This window comes from Plectropomus leopardus, chromosome 2, assembly GCF_026936395.1.
Source record: "Plectropomus leopardus strain MGB_pleo_1.0 chromosome 2, ASM2693639v1, whole genome shotgun sequence".
In the NCBI taxonomy this organism is placed as follows: Eukaryota; Metazoa; Chordata; class Actinopteri; order Perciformes; family Serranidae; genus Plectropomus; species Plectropomus leopardus.
In genome coordinates, this window is record NC_142177.1 from 35,203,751 (window position 1) to 35,220,896 (window position 17,146).

The 17,146-nt window shown below is 42.8% G+C and overlaps 1 protein-coding gene and 1 long non-coding RNA gene across 2 annotated transcripts in view; one reads left to right on the forward strand and one right to left on the reverse strand.

Moving 5' to 3' along the window:
* LOC148190262 (uncharacterized) overlaps positions 1 to 17,140 on the forward strand; it is a 49,866-nt gene extending 32,726 nt beyond the window's left edge. Inside the window, exon 3 of the long non-coding RNA XR_015774884.1 lies at positions 17,005 to 17,140. This is a non-coding gene — a long non-coding RNA (uncharacterized LOC148190262). The remainder of the gene's footprint in view (positions 1 to 17,004) is intronic.
* On the reverse strand, positions 1,150 to 15,139 carry LOC121948705 (uncharacterized). Its single transcript, XM_042494114.2, has 6 exons — positions 14,789 to 15,139; positions 11,593 to 11,816; positions 10,950 to 11,052; positions 10,698 to 10,793; positions 9,829 to 10,343; positions 1,150 to 8,651 (listed from the first exon to the last, which is right to left on the reverse strand). Exons 1-6 carry the CDS (start codon positions 14,828 to 14,830, stop codon positions 7,202 to 7,204), a joined length of 2,430 nt encoding a protein of 809 aa, XP_042350048.2. The 5' UTR covers positions 14,831 to 15,139; the 3' UTR covers positions 1,150 to 7,201.
* Positions 17,141 to 17,146: the final 6 nt, after the last annotated feature.

The following is a 17,146-nucleotide window of genomic DNA, read 5'->3' on the forward strand; positions in this document are numbered from 1 at the left end:
AGACATTATGTAAAGCTGACTTATATTCTGAGTTCACAAGTGACTAAATGGTTTGCATGTAACTAAACAAAAACATCAGTGGGAAAATGATTTGTCTGTATCATGTCGCTGTGGTTACAATCCCTATTGAATCCTTGGAGATGATTTAAAGTGTAACACCAGCATGCTGGTTGCAAAACATAAAAATATTCAAATGAGCAGTGTTTTGGTCTCCGTTGGATCTTTGTCAGGTCATAATGTTAAAAAAAAGGTGGCTACAATGATATACCAATAGCCTGATAGGCTCTATGATGAGAGATGGGAATATCTCAAAACAACTGACAATCCAAAATTGTCAGATTCAAGTGTATGTGACAAAAACCATTAAAAACATATTTTTTACCAAAAATATCCACTCACTTACTTAATATTATTCTGTTAACATACAGGATTAAATAGAGAAAAGTCCTAAAATCCAGCATGAGTTCTGTGTAATAATGATACCTGATATTGAGTCAGTGGGTCACATTCATTTATGTATTACAAAATTAAATATATATATATATTAAAAACAGCAAACACAAGGGGCAAAAACAGTTAAATAATATGATCCTAATTAGATTTTTTTAATAGGATAGTACTTGTAATAAAATCAGGTTCTTATGGGTAAAAAGTATTTTAAAATATGAAAATGATAAAACATATATTTTTAAAATTTGTATTTGCACTTCTATTTATTTATTCCATCAGCATCCCTTATATCAAATACTGTCAACAGTTAATAAAATTCAAAGTTCTTGATTTTTTTTAACCATTTAAATTTTTTTATTCAAATCTTGGCAACACCTGATTAAAAAAGTTTCATGATTTTTTAATTATTTTTTTTATTTAAAGGTTAATAAATAAATGACCGTGCACGACTTAATGTGTCTTTTAATGCATGTTTTATGATTTCTCAAGTGGAGTCCAGGCCAATAACTGCAGAGGGGACTGTTTACATGAAGTAATCTCTTCATGTGCTTTACATAAAAAAGTGGCCTCAGTTGCTAAGTTATTACAGTAATACATTAATTCACCTACTAAAACCACTTTTGAATGAGTAAAACAGCTCAGCCCAAGTTTCAAGACGTCCCAAGCACTGTGTTTATCAATAAAAACACGAAATCGCCGTTTCATAGCTAATTAAAATCTCTTTATTACAATCACATGTACATCATCATATTCCAAAAAGCTTGCTGTTGTGAAAAGTACTCTTGCACAGACAGATGGAGGTGGTGTTGCAGGCTGGATGGAGGGATTGTCAGATGGAGTAAAACAAGTGTTGAGTTCCCCAGCAGCAAGTGTCTCCGCTCCAGTGTGCTTTTAATTTCACATCACATGAGGACAGCAGCGCTATTTTCAGCTCTCAGTGTCCTTGTGTAACGTAAGCAAAGAGAGTGAAAGGGGGGGCGGGTGGGAAGTAAAAATTCTTTCTTCGTCATCCATTATTCAGACTGTTTGAGTCACAGCTGAGAGAGACAGAGAGAGAGAGAGAGAGGAGGAAAACATGGAAACAAACAGATTCCACATCTTGTCCACTGCACATCTGTCCGTCCTGGAAGAGGGATCCCTCATCATCCTCTACCGCTCTTCCTGAGGTTTCTTCCTTTTTTCACCCGTTTCAGGGGTTCTTTTCGGGAGTTTTTCCTTGGGTGATGTGAGGGTCTAAGGGCAGAGGGATGTCGTACACTGTAAAGCCCTCTGAGGCAAACCATGTTTTGTGATAATGGGCTCTATGAATAAAATTGACTTGACTTGACTTGACTTGTCTCTTTAAAGTGTTTTGAACAAACAGGTCGACATTTCTGTAAATTATATTGTTCTCTGTCTTCTCCAGAATCAGATGAGAAGATGGATATCAGTTTCCTCTCTGTGTCTAGGGCACAGATAAGCCCAGGATGTCCTTAGTTTAACGCAAAGACTGGAAGCAAAGGGTAACTGCTAGCCGAGCTTAATCAAAGAGCAAAATTACTCAAGAAACTAAAATTTTGTCTGATTTAAACAAATAGGTTGTTTAGGCCTGCCGACCCCATTATGAGTACAGAGCTTTTAAGATCAACACCAAGCTTAGCCTGTCACTGCTCACATCTGCAAGTTCTGAGTGAACAACGCATGCTTCCAGCCCAAAGACTGTGTAATAAAGATAGACAATATGATTGCTCCCCAAAAATGAGGCCAAAACATGTCTATCGCTCCCTGGTGGCTGGCTACAGTACAAGTCATAAACTCTGTCCCCTCAATGTTGGAAGACAGAAAAATACAAGTACAGGTCGACCATTTTTTTCCCAAGGGTGGTTTTTGTCATTTTAGGTAATTCCTAAAGCAGTGATTCAGGTATTCAGTTTTCAGATACGTTTGGACGGATGACTTTCCCATCAGCTGTACTTGGTGTTTAGTGCTATAGCAATTGTGAGCATGCTAACAAGGTGAACTAAGATGGTGACCATGGTAACAATTACCTGTTGAACATCAGCATGTTAACACTGTCGTCGTGAGCACATTAGCATGTTGACGTTAGAACATAATTCAGAGTGCTGCTAGTGTCGTTTTAGGTTTTGATGTAAAAGGGCTAGCAGTTTCTTCCTGCTTCAATACTGCAACCCAACTGAAACACATACTGTAAAAACACAATTTTTTCTTTTTTTTACACCTGTTCAATTAATAAGATTACATATTTAACATCTGTTGCTAGAAATGTCTTTCTTGTGCTTCCATTATTTGTGTAAAGCTGTTCTGAACACATCCTGGAGCCATATTTGTACTAAATACACAGAAATGAAACTAATATCCATCTGAAACACCTGACTCCAAAGAAAACAGAACAAGAGGACTTCTCTAAAATGTTGAGGTGCTCTTTTAAGAATTAGTGTCAGTGATCCTACTCATAATTCATGGATACCACATTTAACAAAACTGAATCACTTTCCATGACTTTAGACAATATTGTGAGTGTTAAACGTACTACTACTACAATGTTAATCTTTGTGCTGTATATACAGCCTCCATAACACAGCTATAAACCTACAGAATCACATGATAAACCACTGGAGGCGTCTGATGGCATCAGCATGTCCTGTTACTATCTCCCATCTCATCTGCACCTTCTTACAAAATCAATATGTACATGTCATAATGACACAAAACAACAGTAAAATTCAATTTAGCCATTTAAAGAGACAATAATATTCACATTTTGTGTTCACTCTTTGAAAATGGTAAATCAAAGTTTCACCAGCTTTTCAGTAAATTAAGAAGATTTTCAAAGATCATAAAAACTGTTCACATTGGTTTTGTAACCATCACAAGAAAAATATTGAAATATGTCCAACACAATGACAATAAATTTATTTTTTTCCTCCATAAATCACTATGATAGTTTATAAAGAAAACATCAACACATACTATCGTTCTATCTACAGTCTTTCCACTGGCCTCAGTCCCTGGTAGAGAAAGTAGGGAAAACTTTTAGTATAAAAAATGATGTGCAAAAAGTTGTTTTCTTAGGTCCCTCTCATGGAAAACAATGTAAAGAAATCATTTAAATATCTACATAACCTTTGCTCTTGCCATTTTAGGTTCTAGGATTACGATGCACTCGCGGTGACTCGTCACATTTGTGCATCTGTTTGATTTAAAACGAGTTACTGCATTCGATGACCAGCTGACAGGTAGCGCACACAACACCGTCACTGTCATATTAAAACTAGCTTGAGGTATTATTGCACATTTTCCCGAACTGCAGACGTGGAATCCGAAGATTTCAGATTTACTCACGTTGTACCTGTTTTTAGTGGAATGTCAACGCTGACGTGAGCTCTGGCTGTGTTGTCTGTTTAGACGCTACAGCAGTCTGGACAACCTAAGCTGACTTGAGGTTATCTTCTTGATGGCTCCACACAGTCACCGCATCTCTATAGATTTCAGTAAACGTGCATAAGCTGTTACCTGGGTAGGTAGATCTGTAAACATCCTGCCAACAGTTAAGACACTAGCAGGAACAGGGAGCCATGTGCCATGAAAGCCCAAATATCTGATGCTGCATTCACGCTGTTTCAGCAGAACAGTATGAATCGGGGTAACACATGATGGTGCCTTCTTTTCAAAGATATATTTTTTGCCTATGCCAAGGAGACCACATATTCAGTGCTGTTTGTGCATTTGTCAGCAGGATTACGCAAAAACAAGCGACTCAATTATCATGAAACTTGGAGGAAGGGTGTAACATCAGCCGAGACAGGACCTACTCAATTTTAGAGAAGATCTGAATCACAGGGCGCATACACAAATTATTTTTCACTTTTGTTAAAATTGCAATAAATGCACGCAACTCTCACCCTGGACGTCACAAGCAAACATGCAGGTTGCTGCACCAAAACAGCGGCGGCGGGCGGTGCAGTGTTAACAATGGCAACAGTGCTAACAGAGCTAACAATGTTAGTGGAGGTAAGCTCACACCCATCGGGGCAACCTGGGGATAAACCCGTGGGTGGGCTTTACTGGATGTGGTTTGTGATGCGGCATTCATTGTATCACCTTTGTATGAGCACCGCTGTCCCATGCATGCCTGGCACAAGTAGTGTGCAGTGCATAGGTGTGGCGAATAGCTTACCAGTGAAGACATACACACAAAGGCAAAAGTGGGAAAGGACTCAAATGCACTCACATGCAGGCGCAGCTAACCCCGCTACTAAATCAAAGAACAGACAAGCTCAGATGACAACACACACACACACACACACACACACACACACACACATAACAACCGTTACTGCTCTAAATCTTTACATGGCTAATAGTTACTTGCTACTATATCATAACGTGAATGTCATTTGCACCTTTGGTATTGTAAGATTGGGCATTTGGCCTTGGCGAAGGTCTGCGCTTTCCGAGTGCCCGTCTTGTATATTAATATCTTGGGTGGCGAAGAGATTAATAATTCATATTACTCATGCCCAGAAACGTACCTAAATGCATTGTTTTAATTGGTGTGGTTTCCCTGGTAGCCATGGTCAAAAGGCGACACAGATAACACAGCTTCTGTCATATTTAAACTGGAAACAGTGGAGGGGGATGGCAACCATGCACTGTTCAGAACAAGTCTGTTACTGATCTTGTAGTCATACCAGATAAATTAATATTATTGTATTTATATTTATTTTCGCCAAAAATTCTTACATCTCTCATACCTCCAAGTCAGAATTGTAACTCGGAGGTTAATGTAAAAGTGATTTCTGAGTTCGGTCTGAATGAAATGACGTGAATGCAGCATAACCTCCCAGACACATCAGCAGCTGACATTACAGATTAAAGCTGTAGCCAAAATCCTCTGCGGACCTCCATAGCACATTGTTCCTGTTGTCCCTGATCAACACGGTTTTCACTAGTGTTTCACAACCAAGTAAATCAGGTCACATTTTTCATCGTAGTTACAAAAGCTCCCACCGTTTGATACTTTAATTGTAAACAGAGTTTCTATAAAAACCACTCAAGATTTGGTATCAAATCTCAGTTTTCATTGTCTGCATTGCTACAGTTGATGTGTTCTGTGGCCCTGATGTAAAAGTATTCTTATGTGATCTATCGTTAGTGCACAGCCAGGTACATCACGCAGAACAGTATTGCTCCCCGAAATCTCATGGTCTGTTTGAAGATTTGAGTCTGAACCCAAACGTTTTGTGAATTTGTCAAAGATTCTGTGAAATAAATGTAGCAAAAGATGTAGCAGGAAACACGTGATGCAGACACACACGCTCAATTGACCTTGTTCGGTTGGTTGTCTTTACAAGCGTCATGCACTGACACACACATATTGTCCGGAGTGCTGTACAGTGGTGACACACCCACACATAAAGCTATCAGTTGAGGTGATGTACAGCAATGACGGTGAGGTTCCCTCTCGCACACACATTCATATAAGGAACAGTCCGACATTTCCATAAATCCTTTCGTTCTCTGTGTTCCCCAGAGTTGTATGAGAAGATGGATATCAGTTCATCTTTGTGCTTCACGTACAGTACTCCAAAGAGGACAGAGACAGCATTAGAGATGGTAAACAGTGCACACTGTGCTGTGAGTCCATACAAGGGGTGCACAATATTGGATTTTTGCCGACATCCAACATGCAGATATTTTCCTACTCATTTTGGATGATGCAGATAGCAACATATGCACATATATTTTTCCACCTAAGTGCAGAGAATGTTAAGTCTCTCCTGTAGTGGAATTCACATAGTACGCATATTATTCACTTCGTCTTACTCGTTTTCAGACATGAAATATTTGCATTGTTTGCTGAATATGTTCGATGGACATTCTGGTGTTGTTTTTCTTACTTTTATTTTATTCTCCCATCTTATTTGGCATGTTAGAAATAAAGATCTAAATGCCTACTCTTATCTTGATGGCCCACTGGTGGCAGATGCAGACATTAAACACAATCCTTTTAAAAATGTACACATTAATTTTGCAAAATAATAAAACTACTGGGTTACTTGTAAAATATGCCATATTTATTCATATGGAACAAATTTTAAACAAACTAAAATTCATCCCATTAACAGGCTTGGAAGATGCTCTCCCAAAGACAGTTCTGTCAATATCCAAAACCAAGGCAAATTTCACCTATTTTGACTAAATAAAGTCACATAACAAAGTGTCATGTTATTGACTTGTCATATCAGCAGAAAACTTCATTTCGGGCCTCTGACAATATTTCATTTTAGAGAGTTATCTCTAAATGATGTGACAATATCATCATGTACCTCTACTGCATACAGTCTGCATGGTCAGATATTTTGGGGTGGTATATAACTTTCACGGAGAGTTCTGCGTGGACATGAGCAGATGAGAATTACAGACCCCTGTAGACCCACGCAGCTACACAAATGCACAACATAGAATCCAACCGTTGGTTTAATTTGGCAAGATTTGGGGATGTTAGAAGGTGGATTTTTTTCTGTTTATATTAAGCTAGGCTGGCAGTTTCTTCCTACTTCCAGTCTTTGTGCTTAAACACATCCTGGAACTCTCTCTGTACTGGACAAAGATGAAACTGGCACCCATCTTCTCATCTGACTCTGGAAAAGACTGAACGAGAAGAAGGGTCTACTAAAATGTCGTATCGTTAGCCCAGTATCACGCACACTCACACACAGAGTTACAGTTAGACGTGGTGCCCATGCAGTTAGACGGTGGTGACCGTGAGCAGAGAGCTGGTACACATTATGTCCTCCTGGTCATCCAGCCTGGTCCCATGAGTCAGCAGCTCCTCTACTGTCGTCCAGTCATCCAACAGCTTCCTGTTCCTCAGACGACTCAGCTTCCTCTGACTCAACTCCAGAACTGTGTTGCACCGCCCCTCTGCAAAAGATCCGCCTCCTCTGCTGTCCAGCACACCTCCATCTCCGACAGAGGGTCCTCCTCCTCCTCCTCCTCCAGCGATGGATCCTCCCCTCATGATGGCGTCTCGTATTGTCCCGCCTCTCGCCTGCATCTGCTGCTGCTTCTGCTCACGGGCCAACAGGAAGTGTTCCCTTCTCTCCATGCGACTCCAGTACCGACCCATCAGCATGTCTGTGTTGGTCTCCTCATCCGTGCTCATCCCACTTCGTTCATCCGCCAGCTGAGATGCCCGGTCCCTCAGGAGCTGGTTCCTTCGTGAGGTTGTGTTGGGTTTGGAGCTTGAATTAACTTTATGCTGCAAACCAGAACTGGGATTAGGGCTTGAACACACATTCATGTGTCCTTTCTTTGCATCCCATCCAGCAGCAGAGCCGGCCCCTGTGTGGCCCTCCAGGGTGCTATAGAGACCTCTGCTTCCCCCGCCACTCTGGGACTGACGGGTGGCTGGTTTCGGCCAGGTGTCATTGACATCTCCAGCCTGAGGAGGGTGGACCAGACCCTGGTGCTGCTGCTGCAGCTGTTCTCTGGCTCGGCTCCTCCCCAGCTCCTGCTGCCTCTCTCTGTCCATTTCCTCTTGAATCTGTGCCTCCCTTTCCCTCTCCAGCTCCTTCTCCTGCATTTGCCTTTTTTGTTCCAGCTCCCTCTCGACCTCAAGGTCCCTTTCCGTTACCAGTTGCTCTGGCATCAAGCCTCTTTCTTGCGAGTGCCACCAGTCGTGGTGAGCAATCTGGGCATTAGGGTTGTTGTCGTAGCATCGCTCATGTGTGCTGGCACCCCTCATATGCGCCATACTGGTGGGGTGTTGTTGTGGTGAGAGGGCCAAGCCTGTTGGGTGAGAAGCCATCACTCCAGCCACTAGCTCACCTTCCTCTGGCAAACCCGGTGGCAGGATGTTATGTGGCAGGACGCCTCCACAGTGGTGCAGGGTCGTTGCGCAGTAGGAGGGGGAAGCTGGGTGGCTGGCTCGACGGCGGTACTCCTGCGGAGGAGGGCGATGGTGGAGCGTTCGGCTTCTCCTCAGCATCCCCACTGAACTGGAGCCCTGGTGGGGCTGCTGCATGGGAACTAGTGGTCTCCGGTGGCTGGAAGGGGTGCTGCAGGTGGAGAGGACCGGGGCGTTCATTCGTGAGACTGCAGCGTGAGCATGGGAGGGGTTGAAGAGAGCTCCACTGCTGGAGCTGTGGCGGTTCAGACAGGGCCGGTCGGCTTTATGGAACTGGACCGATGAAACCCTGGAAATACAAACAGTGAAGTCAACAAACAATCAGCAACAACACATGTTTGGGGTGAATGATATTTACAGGTTGCTGTGAAGGAATTTTCCCTGATTAAGGGTCGCTCAACAGTGCAACGTGCAGTATTACTAACATTTTTTGTGCTGTTACCCGCCTCAGATACTGTTGCTTTGAAAGTTGATCTTCTAATTAGGCTTAGGTGGTATCTATGTTTTCATATCTTCACACATTCCTGACATTTCACATTTAACAATATTTGTGGAACCAAAAAAAACCAACAAGCAAACTTAAGAGCTGAGCTGCTGGTAGTATTAGTCATTGCAGCATGTATGACATTGTCTTGCCTTTAATGTACAATTTAGCGATATGTCCCACTGTTGATTGCTGATACATTTGTACAGGTCTGTGTGTGGTGCCTCTCCCAATGTTTCCTCTTTGAGATGTGTTTTAGAGGCGAGTTCACTAGGCTCCACCAGCTCAAATGTCAAGAAAGGAAAAATTCTTAAATCTTTTTTCCTTATTTAACAAAAAATACAACTGCAAACCTTGTGAATTCAAGTTTCTCCCTTGCACTAAATTATAACTATCTTAAATGCCTTTTTAACTAACACTCTGGTTTGGTTGAAGTAAACCCTTAATTCAATGAGTTAGATGTGAAAAATGCTCTTTTTCTCACTGACTCTCTCTGCTGTTGCTGGTTGGCTTTTTACTAGTCCTGTACGTTAGGGGTGCCCAGCAGCTCAGTTGGTAGAGCGGGCGCCCCATGTACAGAGGCTACGTCCTCGCTGCAGTGGCCGTGGGTACAATTCCGGCCTCGGCCCTTTGCTGCATGTCATCCCAAATAAAGGCAAATAAAAAGACTGGGAAAAAAAAAGTCCTGCACGTTATCCCCAGCACACCAGGTTGCCATCTAAACCAGCTCAGCTGCCGATTTCACCAGCAGAGACTGACCTCTGGTGGTATGAACTGTATACCTCAATATACCACCTCAATACGGCATCTCCTTATCAGTTAAACAAACAAAGGAGTGTTTGTAATTTAACAGTAGTAAAGATCCTAGTTTCAGGATTTCTAAATGCCCTGGTACACCACAATACCATGATAACACCTGGGCCTACTTCTAATGACACCTTGTCTGTCATTTTGTAGGGTCAGTAATTCTAAAAGCTTCTACCTGAAAAGGCCGCGAGATGGGATATCCATAATGGGCCCAGCCCCCTCCTCCAGCTCGAGCTGCAGTCGCGGGCATTGAGGCTGCACCGTCAGGGCCTCAGGGATGGCCTCCAGCAGCTCGCGGTGGCTCTTGGGGCAGCTGTCACGCCGCTCCCGCCTCTCGCAGGGTTCGCCCTGATGTTGCATTCTGGCGTTGTACAGCCGCATTCGCTTCTCCAACAGCCTCTGAAAGTGCCGGAACTCCCCAGTGCTCACGCTGTAAAAGCCAGAATCGCTGAGCTCTGAGGAAATAAAGGACTCAGAGGAGGGAGAGCCACCGCCTCCGAAGCCACCACAACCCCCTGGGGCGAGGGCCGCATGTGAATGACAGTCCTCCAGGCCTCCTTCCTCGGTCTCCAGCCCCGAGAGGTCTCCTTGGTGGATGGAGCCGTCAGTCCAGCCCAGACCGCTGTCCAGCTCATGGTGGAGGGGCAGGAAGCCCATCGGCTTCTCCAGCATGAAGTCCTCATCATCCGTCTGCAACAACAGGTATTCTCATTCCCAAGACCATTTAAACAAATGCACATGCATGCACGTTTTCTCAAGAATGATAAAAACAATCACTCTCATGGGCGAATTCACAAACAGTTTTGCGTCAGATGTATGCACGTTAACTAATATGAATTTGTACAAAAACCACAACAGCACTGAGACAGTTTTTGCTTGATAGTGCTGGTTGGGGTTTCAGCAGGTGCTTTGAGCATCATATTTTTTTCTTTTATTTTTACAGGTTTAGTGGCCATAGAAGTCCTTTTCTGTCATTTCTACTCAGAATGAAAAAGTGATGATGTGTAACCTCAGCTGTAAGACAGACAGCTCAGTTTTGAATACCTGACTGTGGCAGCCGTTAGGTTCTTCTAAGTTTGCATTGCAACATCTCATCAGGCAGTTTTGTCCCTTTGGTCCACGACCATTCATTTCTGGATCCTAAGAGATTCATGATGTGACACACAGAAAATGAGAAACAACACAAAGCTTCTGTATGTTCATGGACACACTGAACATTATAACTAACTGCAGGAATTCTGTGTCAAATCTTTACTAAACTGCCATGTAAAGAGTGTGTGTGGTTCTTTGTGTCACCTGGTGGCCCAAGTCCACAGTGTCCCGTGGGGAGCTGGACAGGTAGCTATACCGTCCTCCTTCACAGTGATCTTGTGGCAGAGACAGATGGCTGTAATAATGTCTGAGACGAACAACAAGAAAACACAATGAAGACATTTTTAAGACCAAATCATTTTTTTATAATAATGCAATACTAAAGACTTTTATGCACTCATGTTGTAATGCTCACTATCTTCATAGCTGAATTCTACGGCATCTGTTTGTTTATTTTTTAAATATATATTTTACTGGTCCATGAGATATTACAGAACTGATTCCTGGTTCATCTTTTAACGTGTATTTTTGTAGTTGTTTGCATAAAGGAAAACACTGTTAGATACTTGTTTTTGTCTTATAGACATCCAATGCAACGTTCATCTCACTATGCTCATCAGCTTAAAATACCCAATGCGAGTCCACAAACCAAACCAAGATAAAAAGTAGTTATTGATTCCTGCGCGTTTTTACAGCAAAACTGCAAAAACAACAACCAAGAACCTTTTATTGAAGCAGTTTTAAACAGCAGTTAACAGCTCTCCACAATAATCAGACCTCTTACTGTATAGATCCTCATAATGTTGTCTGTGTGTGTGTGTGTGTGTGTGTGTGTGTGTGTGTGTACCTGTCTTGGTAGGAGGGGCTGGAGGCATTGAGCCCCGCTCCCATTAGTGGGAGGGGCAGGTTGAGGTGCTGCAAGTTGAGAGGAAGGGGCTCCCACATTCCCCTGTCCGCCTCTGTGCCACACCCCCTCTGACCCTTAATCTGCATGGTGATCGGACGCTGACTGGCCGCCAGGATCCGCAGAGCGTCTCGCTGGCTCAGGTTTGCAAGACCCCGCCCACTCACCTGAAACAAGCACAGAGAGGACGAGAGAGGATGTGATGTCAGCAAACATGTGCCTCTTCCCACATCCAGCAGACAGAGCGAGATGATCATCCTGTCGGAGTGCAATGTAATGTGAACGCAATATTCACTCCGATTTTAGTTCCACTTGAGTCTCGACTAACTCCTGAGACAAACATCTGGCTCTTTAGCCGTGAGATATTTCACTATCTGTAATAGATAGACACCAGCTTTGTCTGTCTGCAGTCCGGTGCTGCTGTGTGAGCAAATACTCAAGCTACATTCCTATTGCATGTTGTGGAGCCGCTTAACTCAACCTGGCTGAAGTTGTGGATAGAACCTGGATGATTTTTTTTTTTTGATACTGCGTCAGTTTAGATTCCAGTAAGCTAAGTGATACAAGAAGTTAAAACACGCAGACCAATGATTTGTCAGAGAGCATTGTCAATTGAGCAACATGGAGCATCCTGCACAAACCTGACACGATGAAATAGCCAAGCTACTGTCAAAAGCAACTGCAATTTCTAAAAAATTCATTCAACCCAGATCTTAAAACGTGACAGCCTGCAAAACTGCAGCGTTGTTGATTGATGAAATGCAGACTTTCCTCTGTTTGGTTGCTGGTGAAAGGATTACATTGACAATCATGTCACGGCAGTTTCATGTGGTGTCACTACGCCAATCAGCTGAGAATCCCGCCTGTAATGTCGAGGTAGAGTCAGCAGAGAAAAACTAAATAGAGAAAGGACCCGGTACTAAAAATGAGTGGAGTCAGGCCGAACCATGCAGTGGAAAAGAGGTACAAATGATTTGTTAAACTTAAACTTGGAGGTTAAAGAGACTAATTCTAGTTACACAGGTAGATGTTAAGCCTGCTTGACTTTAAGCCTGCTGCACCTCCAACGGTGCCTGTTCGGTTAGCTGCAGGGTCATCAGCCGGGGGCCACCATTCACCGATGTCCCGGTGAATGGTGGCCCCCTGAAAAGCTGAGAACATTCTGAGCGTTATGACAGACATTTTGCCATCACACATTACTCAATTAAATGTTTTTATGAAAATATTGACCACTGGATATCCTCTGATCATATCAGAACATCCAATTACAATAAAAACCTGTTTTGTGAAAAAAAAAATGATTAATTTTATGTTAATGTTAGTGTCAAACAATTTACAAAATTTACACTCTTCTGTAGATGAACTGTGCAGCCAAACTTGGGGTCAGAAATGAAATGGTGGCTTTGGAGGGCTCTCTGGTAGAAAACACTTAAATCCTGCATTCTGTTGAATTGATTGTAATTGTTGCATTTATTTGTGCATTTTCTGCATCCATTTATGCTGACAGAATATTAGTGGTCTGCCACTTTAATGGAGGGAAAAATGTACATGTCCTAAATATTGAGGGGGCGTGTCCCCTGCATCCCCCTCGTAATCTACACCTACTATATGTGAGCAGCAGCACTCTGCTGAATGTGCATCTTGTGGTCTTAGGGTTGGTTAATATGAGATAAATGCAGCAGTTTGTTGGTATTTGTTGGCAATGCTGTAAATTCGTGAGGAGGATCGATTTAAGGCAACTTTTAAATTCACTGTATCACCTCCAGAGATAGTATATAATACCTGCACACTGATTTTGTACCCCTTTTTCACCAAAATATGCATGTTAATGTTCCCCCCTCAGCCTGTAAAAGTATAACTTGCTCTGGTCCTGGATGAGCGTTGTCAGTAACCCTGATCATGGCATAGTGATGTCATCAGGGTTATCTCAATTTGAACGTGACAAATGTAAAACAGAAATCCGGCGTTACAATCTGAAGGTGTGGCGTTTTTAAGATGTGGCTGTTTACCAGGCAGGGAGGGTTCAATCACGAAAAAATATCCAGCTGCATTATGGGAATTGTAGGATCCAGTATCATGAGAGTTTGACCCATGCTAAAGGATAAAAGTGAGCATATTTCAGCCTCTGTTATTTTAAATCTCTCTCTCACAAGTCCAGTAACTTTATGGAAGTGGCAGGCTGCATCACTAGAGAAATGCTTTAAATCCAGCCATACACTGAGAAGACAGTGTAAACGATTCCACAATCAATTTTTTGTCTGCATGCTGCCATTTTAACTGCACTTGTAGCCTTTTCATTTTACAGTGTGAAGACACTACAGGCTCAAAAAAAAAGTCTGAATTAGTCGACATTATGCAACTGGGTCACAAGACACGGATCTGCCTGCAGACAGATGGTGGCTTTATTCAGAAATGACAAAACAGTCGAGTTGAGAGCCATTTATATCAAATATGACGAATGTGAACATGATGTCCACATTTCCACTAAAGGGTTAACACCTACGAGCCAGCATCAACCTCATCCTGCTTCACACACACACACGCACACACACACGCACACATACACAAGCAGCTCAGCAGCCACCGAATTAGACGCATGAACAGTATTGTTAACTCCAGCACATCACAACCATGAGTCACCCTCCGCTACATTCAACCAGACACACACACACACACACACACACACACACACACACACACACACTGCATGAGCTGAGAAGCACAAAATGGCACCTGTGTGTGGCTACAGAGGACAGCAGCAGAATGACTGTGAGCTGTGAGATGACAAATATAGACCACGTTCTTGCACAAAACATGAAAATTTTACATTTACATTTTCCAGAAAACTTAGAAATAAACTGAGATTTCAACACATTAATTAGGTTCATTATCCACGCAGGCATAAATTTACAGTCCTGCAGAAATCATGATTTGATGCCATTTTGCATCTGCATCCACATACACAGGCACACACACACACATGTGCGTGCACACACATACGCGGGCACACACACACACACACACACACACACAAACCTGGAAGTGCCTTCCAGAGTTTAGGTCCATCTTCTTCAAATAAGACATCATTTAAAACAGACAGTATAATTTATAACATTGAGGCAGATCTTTGGATGCTTACCATTTGGTCACCCATCCATGGTCCAGAGAGCCAGCAGCCCATCGTCACGGCAACAGAGGATAGCCGCCTTGGTCCCTGTGAAAATTAACGATGCTGCTGCTTCCTCCAGCAGATCGTCTCCTCCTCCTCCTCCTCACTCTCTCCGTCTATCTCTCCTCAGCGTGCCTTTCCACACTGTCCTCTTCCCTTCCCTCTTCTTCTCTTCTAAATATCCCTCTTTCTTTCTTTTTTCATCTATTTCTTCAGCGTCTCGATCCTCGCCCCTCCCCCTCCTTCACAGCTCCTGGATTGAGCATCCTGCACACAGTCACACACTCATGCATGCATGCAGCTCTGCAAACATAAAAATATGCGCAGGCTGACACAGTGCGTTCAGAGACGGAGAGGGAAACACACGCAGTCACACAGTGAGGATGGTGTCTGATTGGTGGCCTGTTAAGGGTCATCAGCCAATCAGATGGAGCGTTCTCCCCCTGGATGTCTTCCTCTCTGACTGAAACTCCTCATGAATCCTCGACATGTGCAGGAGGGAACCTGTGCTGCAGCGTAACACACAGAGGAAACACACCATCCATCTTCTGGCTGTTCATCCAGGGTTCTCCACCAGATGCTGCTCAAGGCATGCTGGGAGATGTAGTTCTTCATGTCTACTAGAGGTCCTCCGTTTCAGATTGGGTCCAGAATGTTGGAGAATCTTTCAAATCTCGATGTGATCGGATTTATTAAATAACAGAGAGACCTGATCTGGAGGGGAACTGGAGAACAGTTAGACCTGGTGTAAACACAGGGGTGATTCAGCGTAATGGGGCTTTTAGACTGGTGATGTGGTCCAGATACACTGTTTTCAACTCAAGGTGTGAACCAAGAAACTTACCTGAGTTGATGTGGCCAACACTTGATGTACTGCATAAGTAGAAGTAGAGGAATCTATTTATTGGCTTACTGATCGAGTACCCCAGGAATGAGTCCTAAAACCCCAAAATGAAGTAACATCTCCGGTACCAGTATCTCTGGTTCCATTGTCTTAAAGTCAATGGGTTTTTGGTTAGATAGGTTTTTTTTTTAATAAGTTGTCCGTTTACATTTTATTAAGTCCCAAAGTTACGCATATTTAAGGGCTGAGCCGCTTGAGTGACAAGCTGTCTGCAAGACGCCACTACAGTCTGCGAGTCAGATCTACCTCTCTCTCCTCCACAGCTCCACCCTCCAACCAATATGGTGGCTTCTGGCTCCAACAAAACGAAAGTCCACAAACAATTTTGTTGCAGTGGAAAAGGCGACTTTTGAACAACCTAACACATAACACACCAACCTGTTCAGCAGAAAAAAGGCCAACTCTGTGTCGCTCTGCATCTCCATCCTCCCCTCAAGAGTTCACCAATGAGAGCGAAAGAGAAAGTCAACCTCAGATTCACTCTGCTGCTTGGCATTTCACCTCACTGCCTTTGCAGAATTTTTCCCTTTTTCTTTACATACTATAGTAACTTGTCGCCTTATTTTTGATAAAGTCCCAATCTCACCTGCATGCTGTAAGATAATACACGAGTTCATACATTGATTTTTTATAATGTATTTAGGAAAATCCTGCATAATATACATTTAATAACTTGGAGCCAAAGCATTTCAACACATTGCTAATTTTCAATGAAAAACATATAAATATGTTGTTCATCTTAATCTATAATCATCTTGTTCATATGTGCTGCAGTAAAATGCACATATTATTGTGCACATATTATTGAATCTCCCAGCAGCCCACATACTACTATGTTTTTAGAGATGAAACACTAATGTACCATATTGGTGTGATGAAGGCCCTGTCTCAACTGTCGAAGGCTCATGCATTTTTCCTTCATGGTTGACGTTTATGTGATGCCTGTAAATTTTTAAAACCTTTTTGCAGGGTTCTCATTTTAGATAAATCAGCTGGAAAAAGTCAGCTGGAGACTCAGTTTTTAACCTGTCTTACACTAGTTCGCTACAGTTGATAAAATCAGAAATATATATATATTTCTCTCAGCAACAAAGAGGGGCGTTGGGTTCAGCAAATGGTTATTGAGCATCGTGCGTTCTTCAGTCCTCAGGATTTTGAACTCGAGTTGTGAACTTGTTGACTCCCCGTTGAAGAAGGTTTATCCCTGTCAATGAGTATCAAATCACAAGAGACGTCCTGCTCATCTTAATATTTTAACACCTTTCTCACTCTTATTGGACAGCTGCCTGAGTCCCACTACCGAACCTTCTAAGAGGACAACGCAGGAGAGGACAGTCAGAGATGTCTCAGATCCGCAATGGACAGAATCAGACACATGAGAGACAGCCCCCTCCTCAGCTTTGCAGTAAGACACACAGACACAT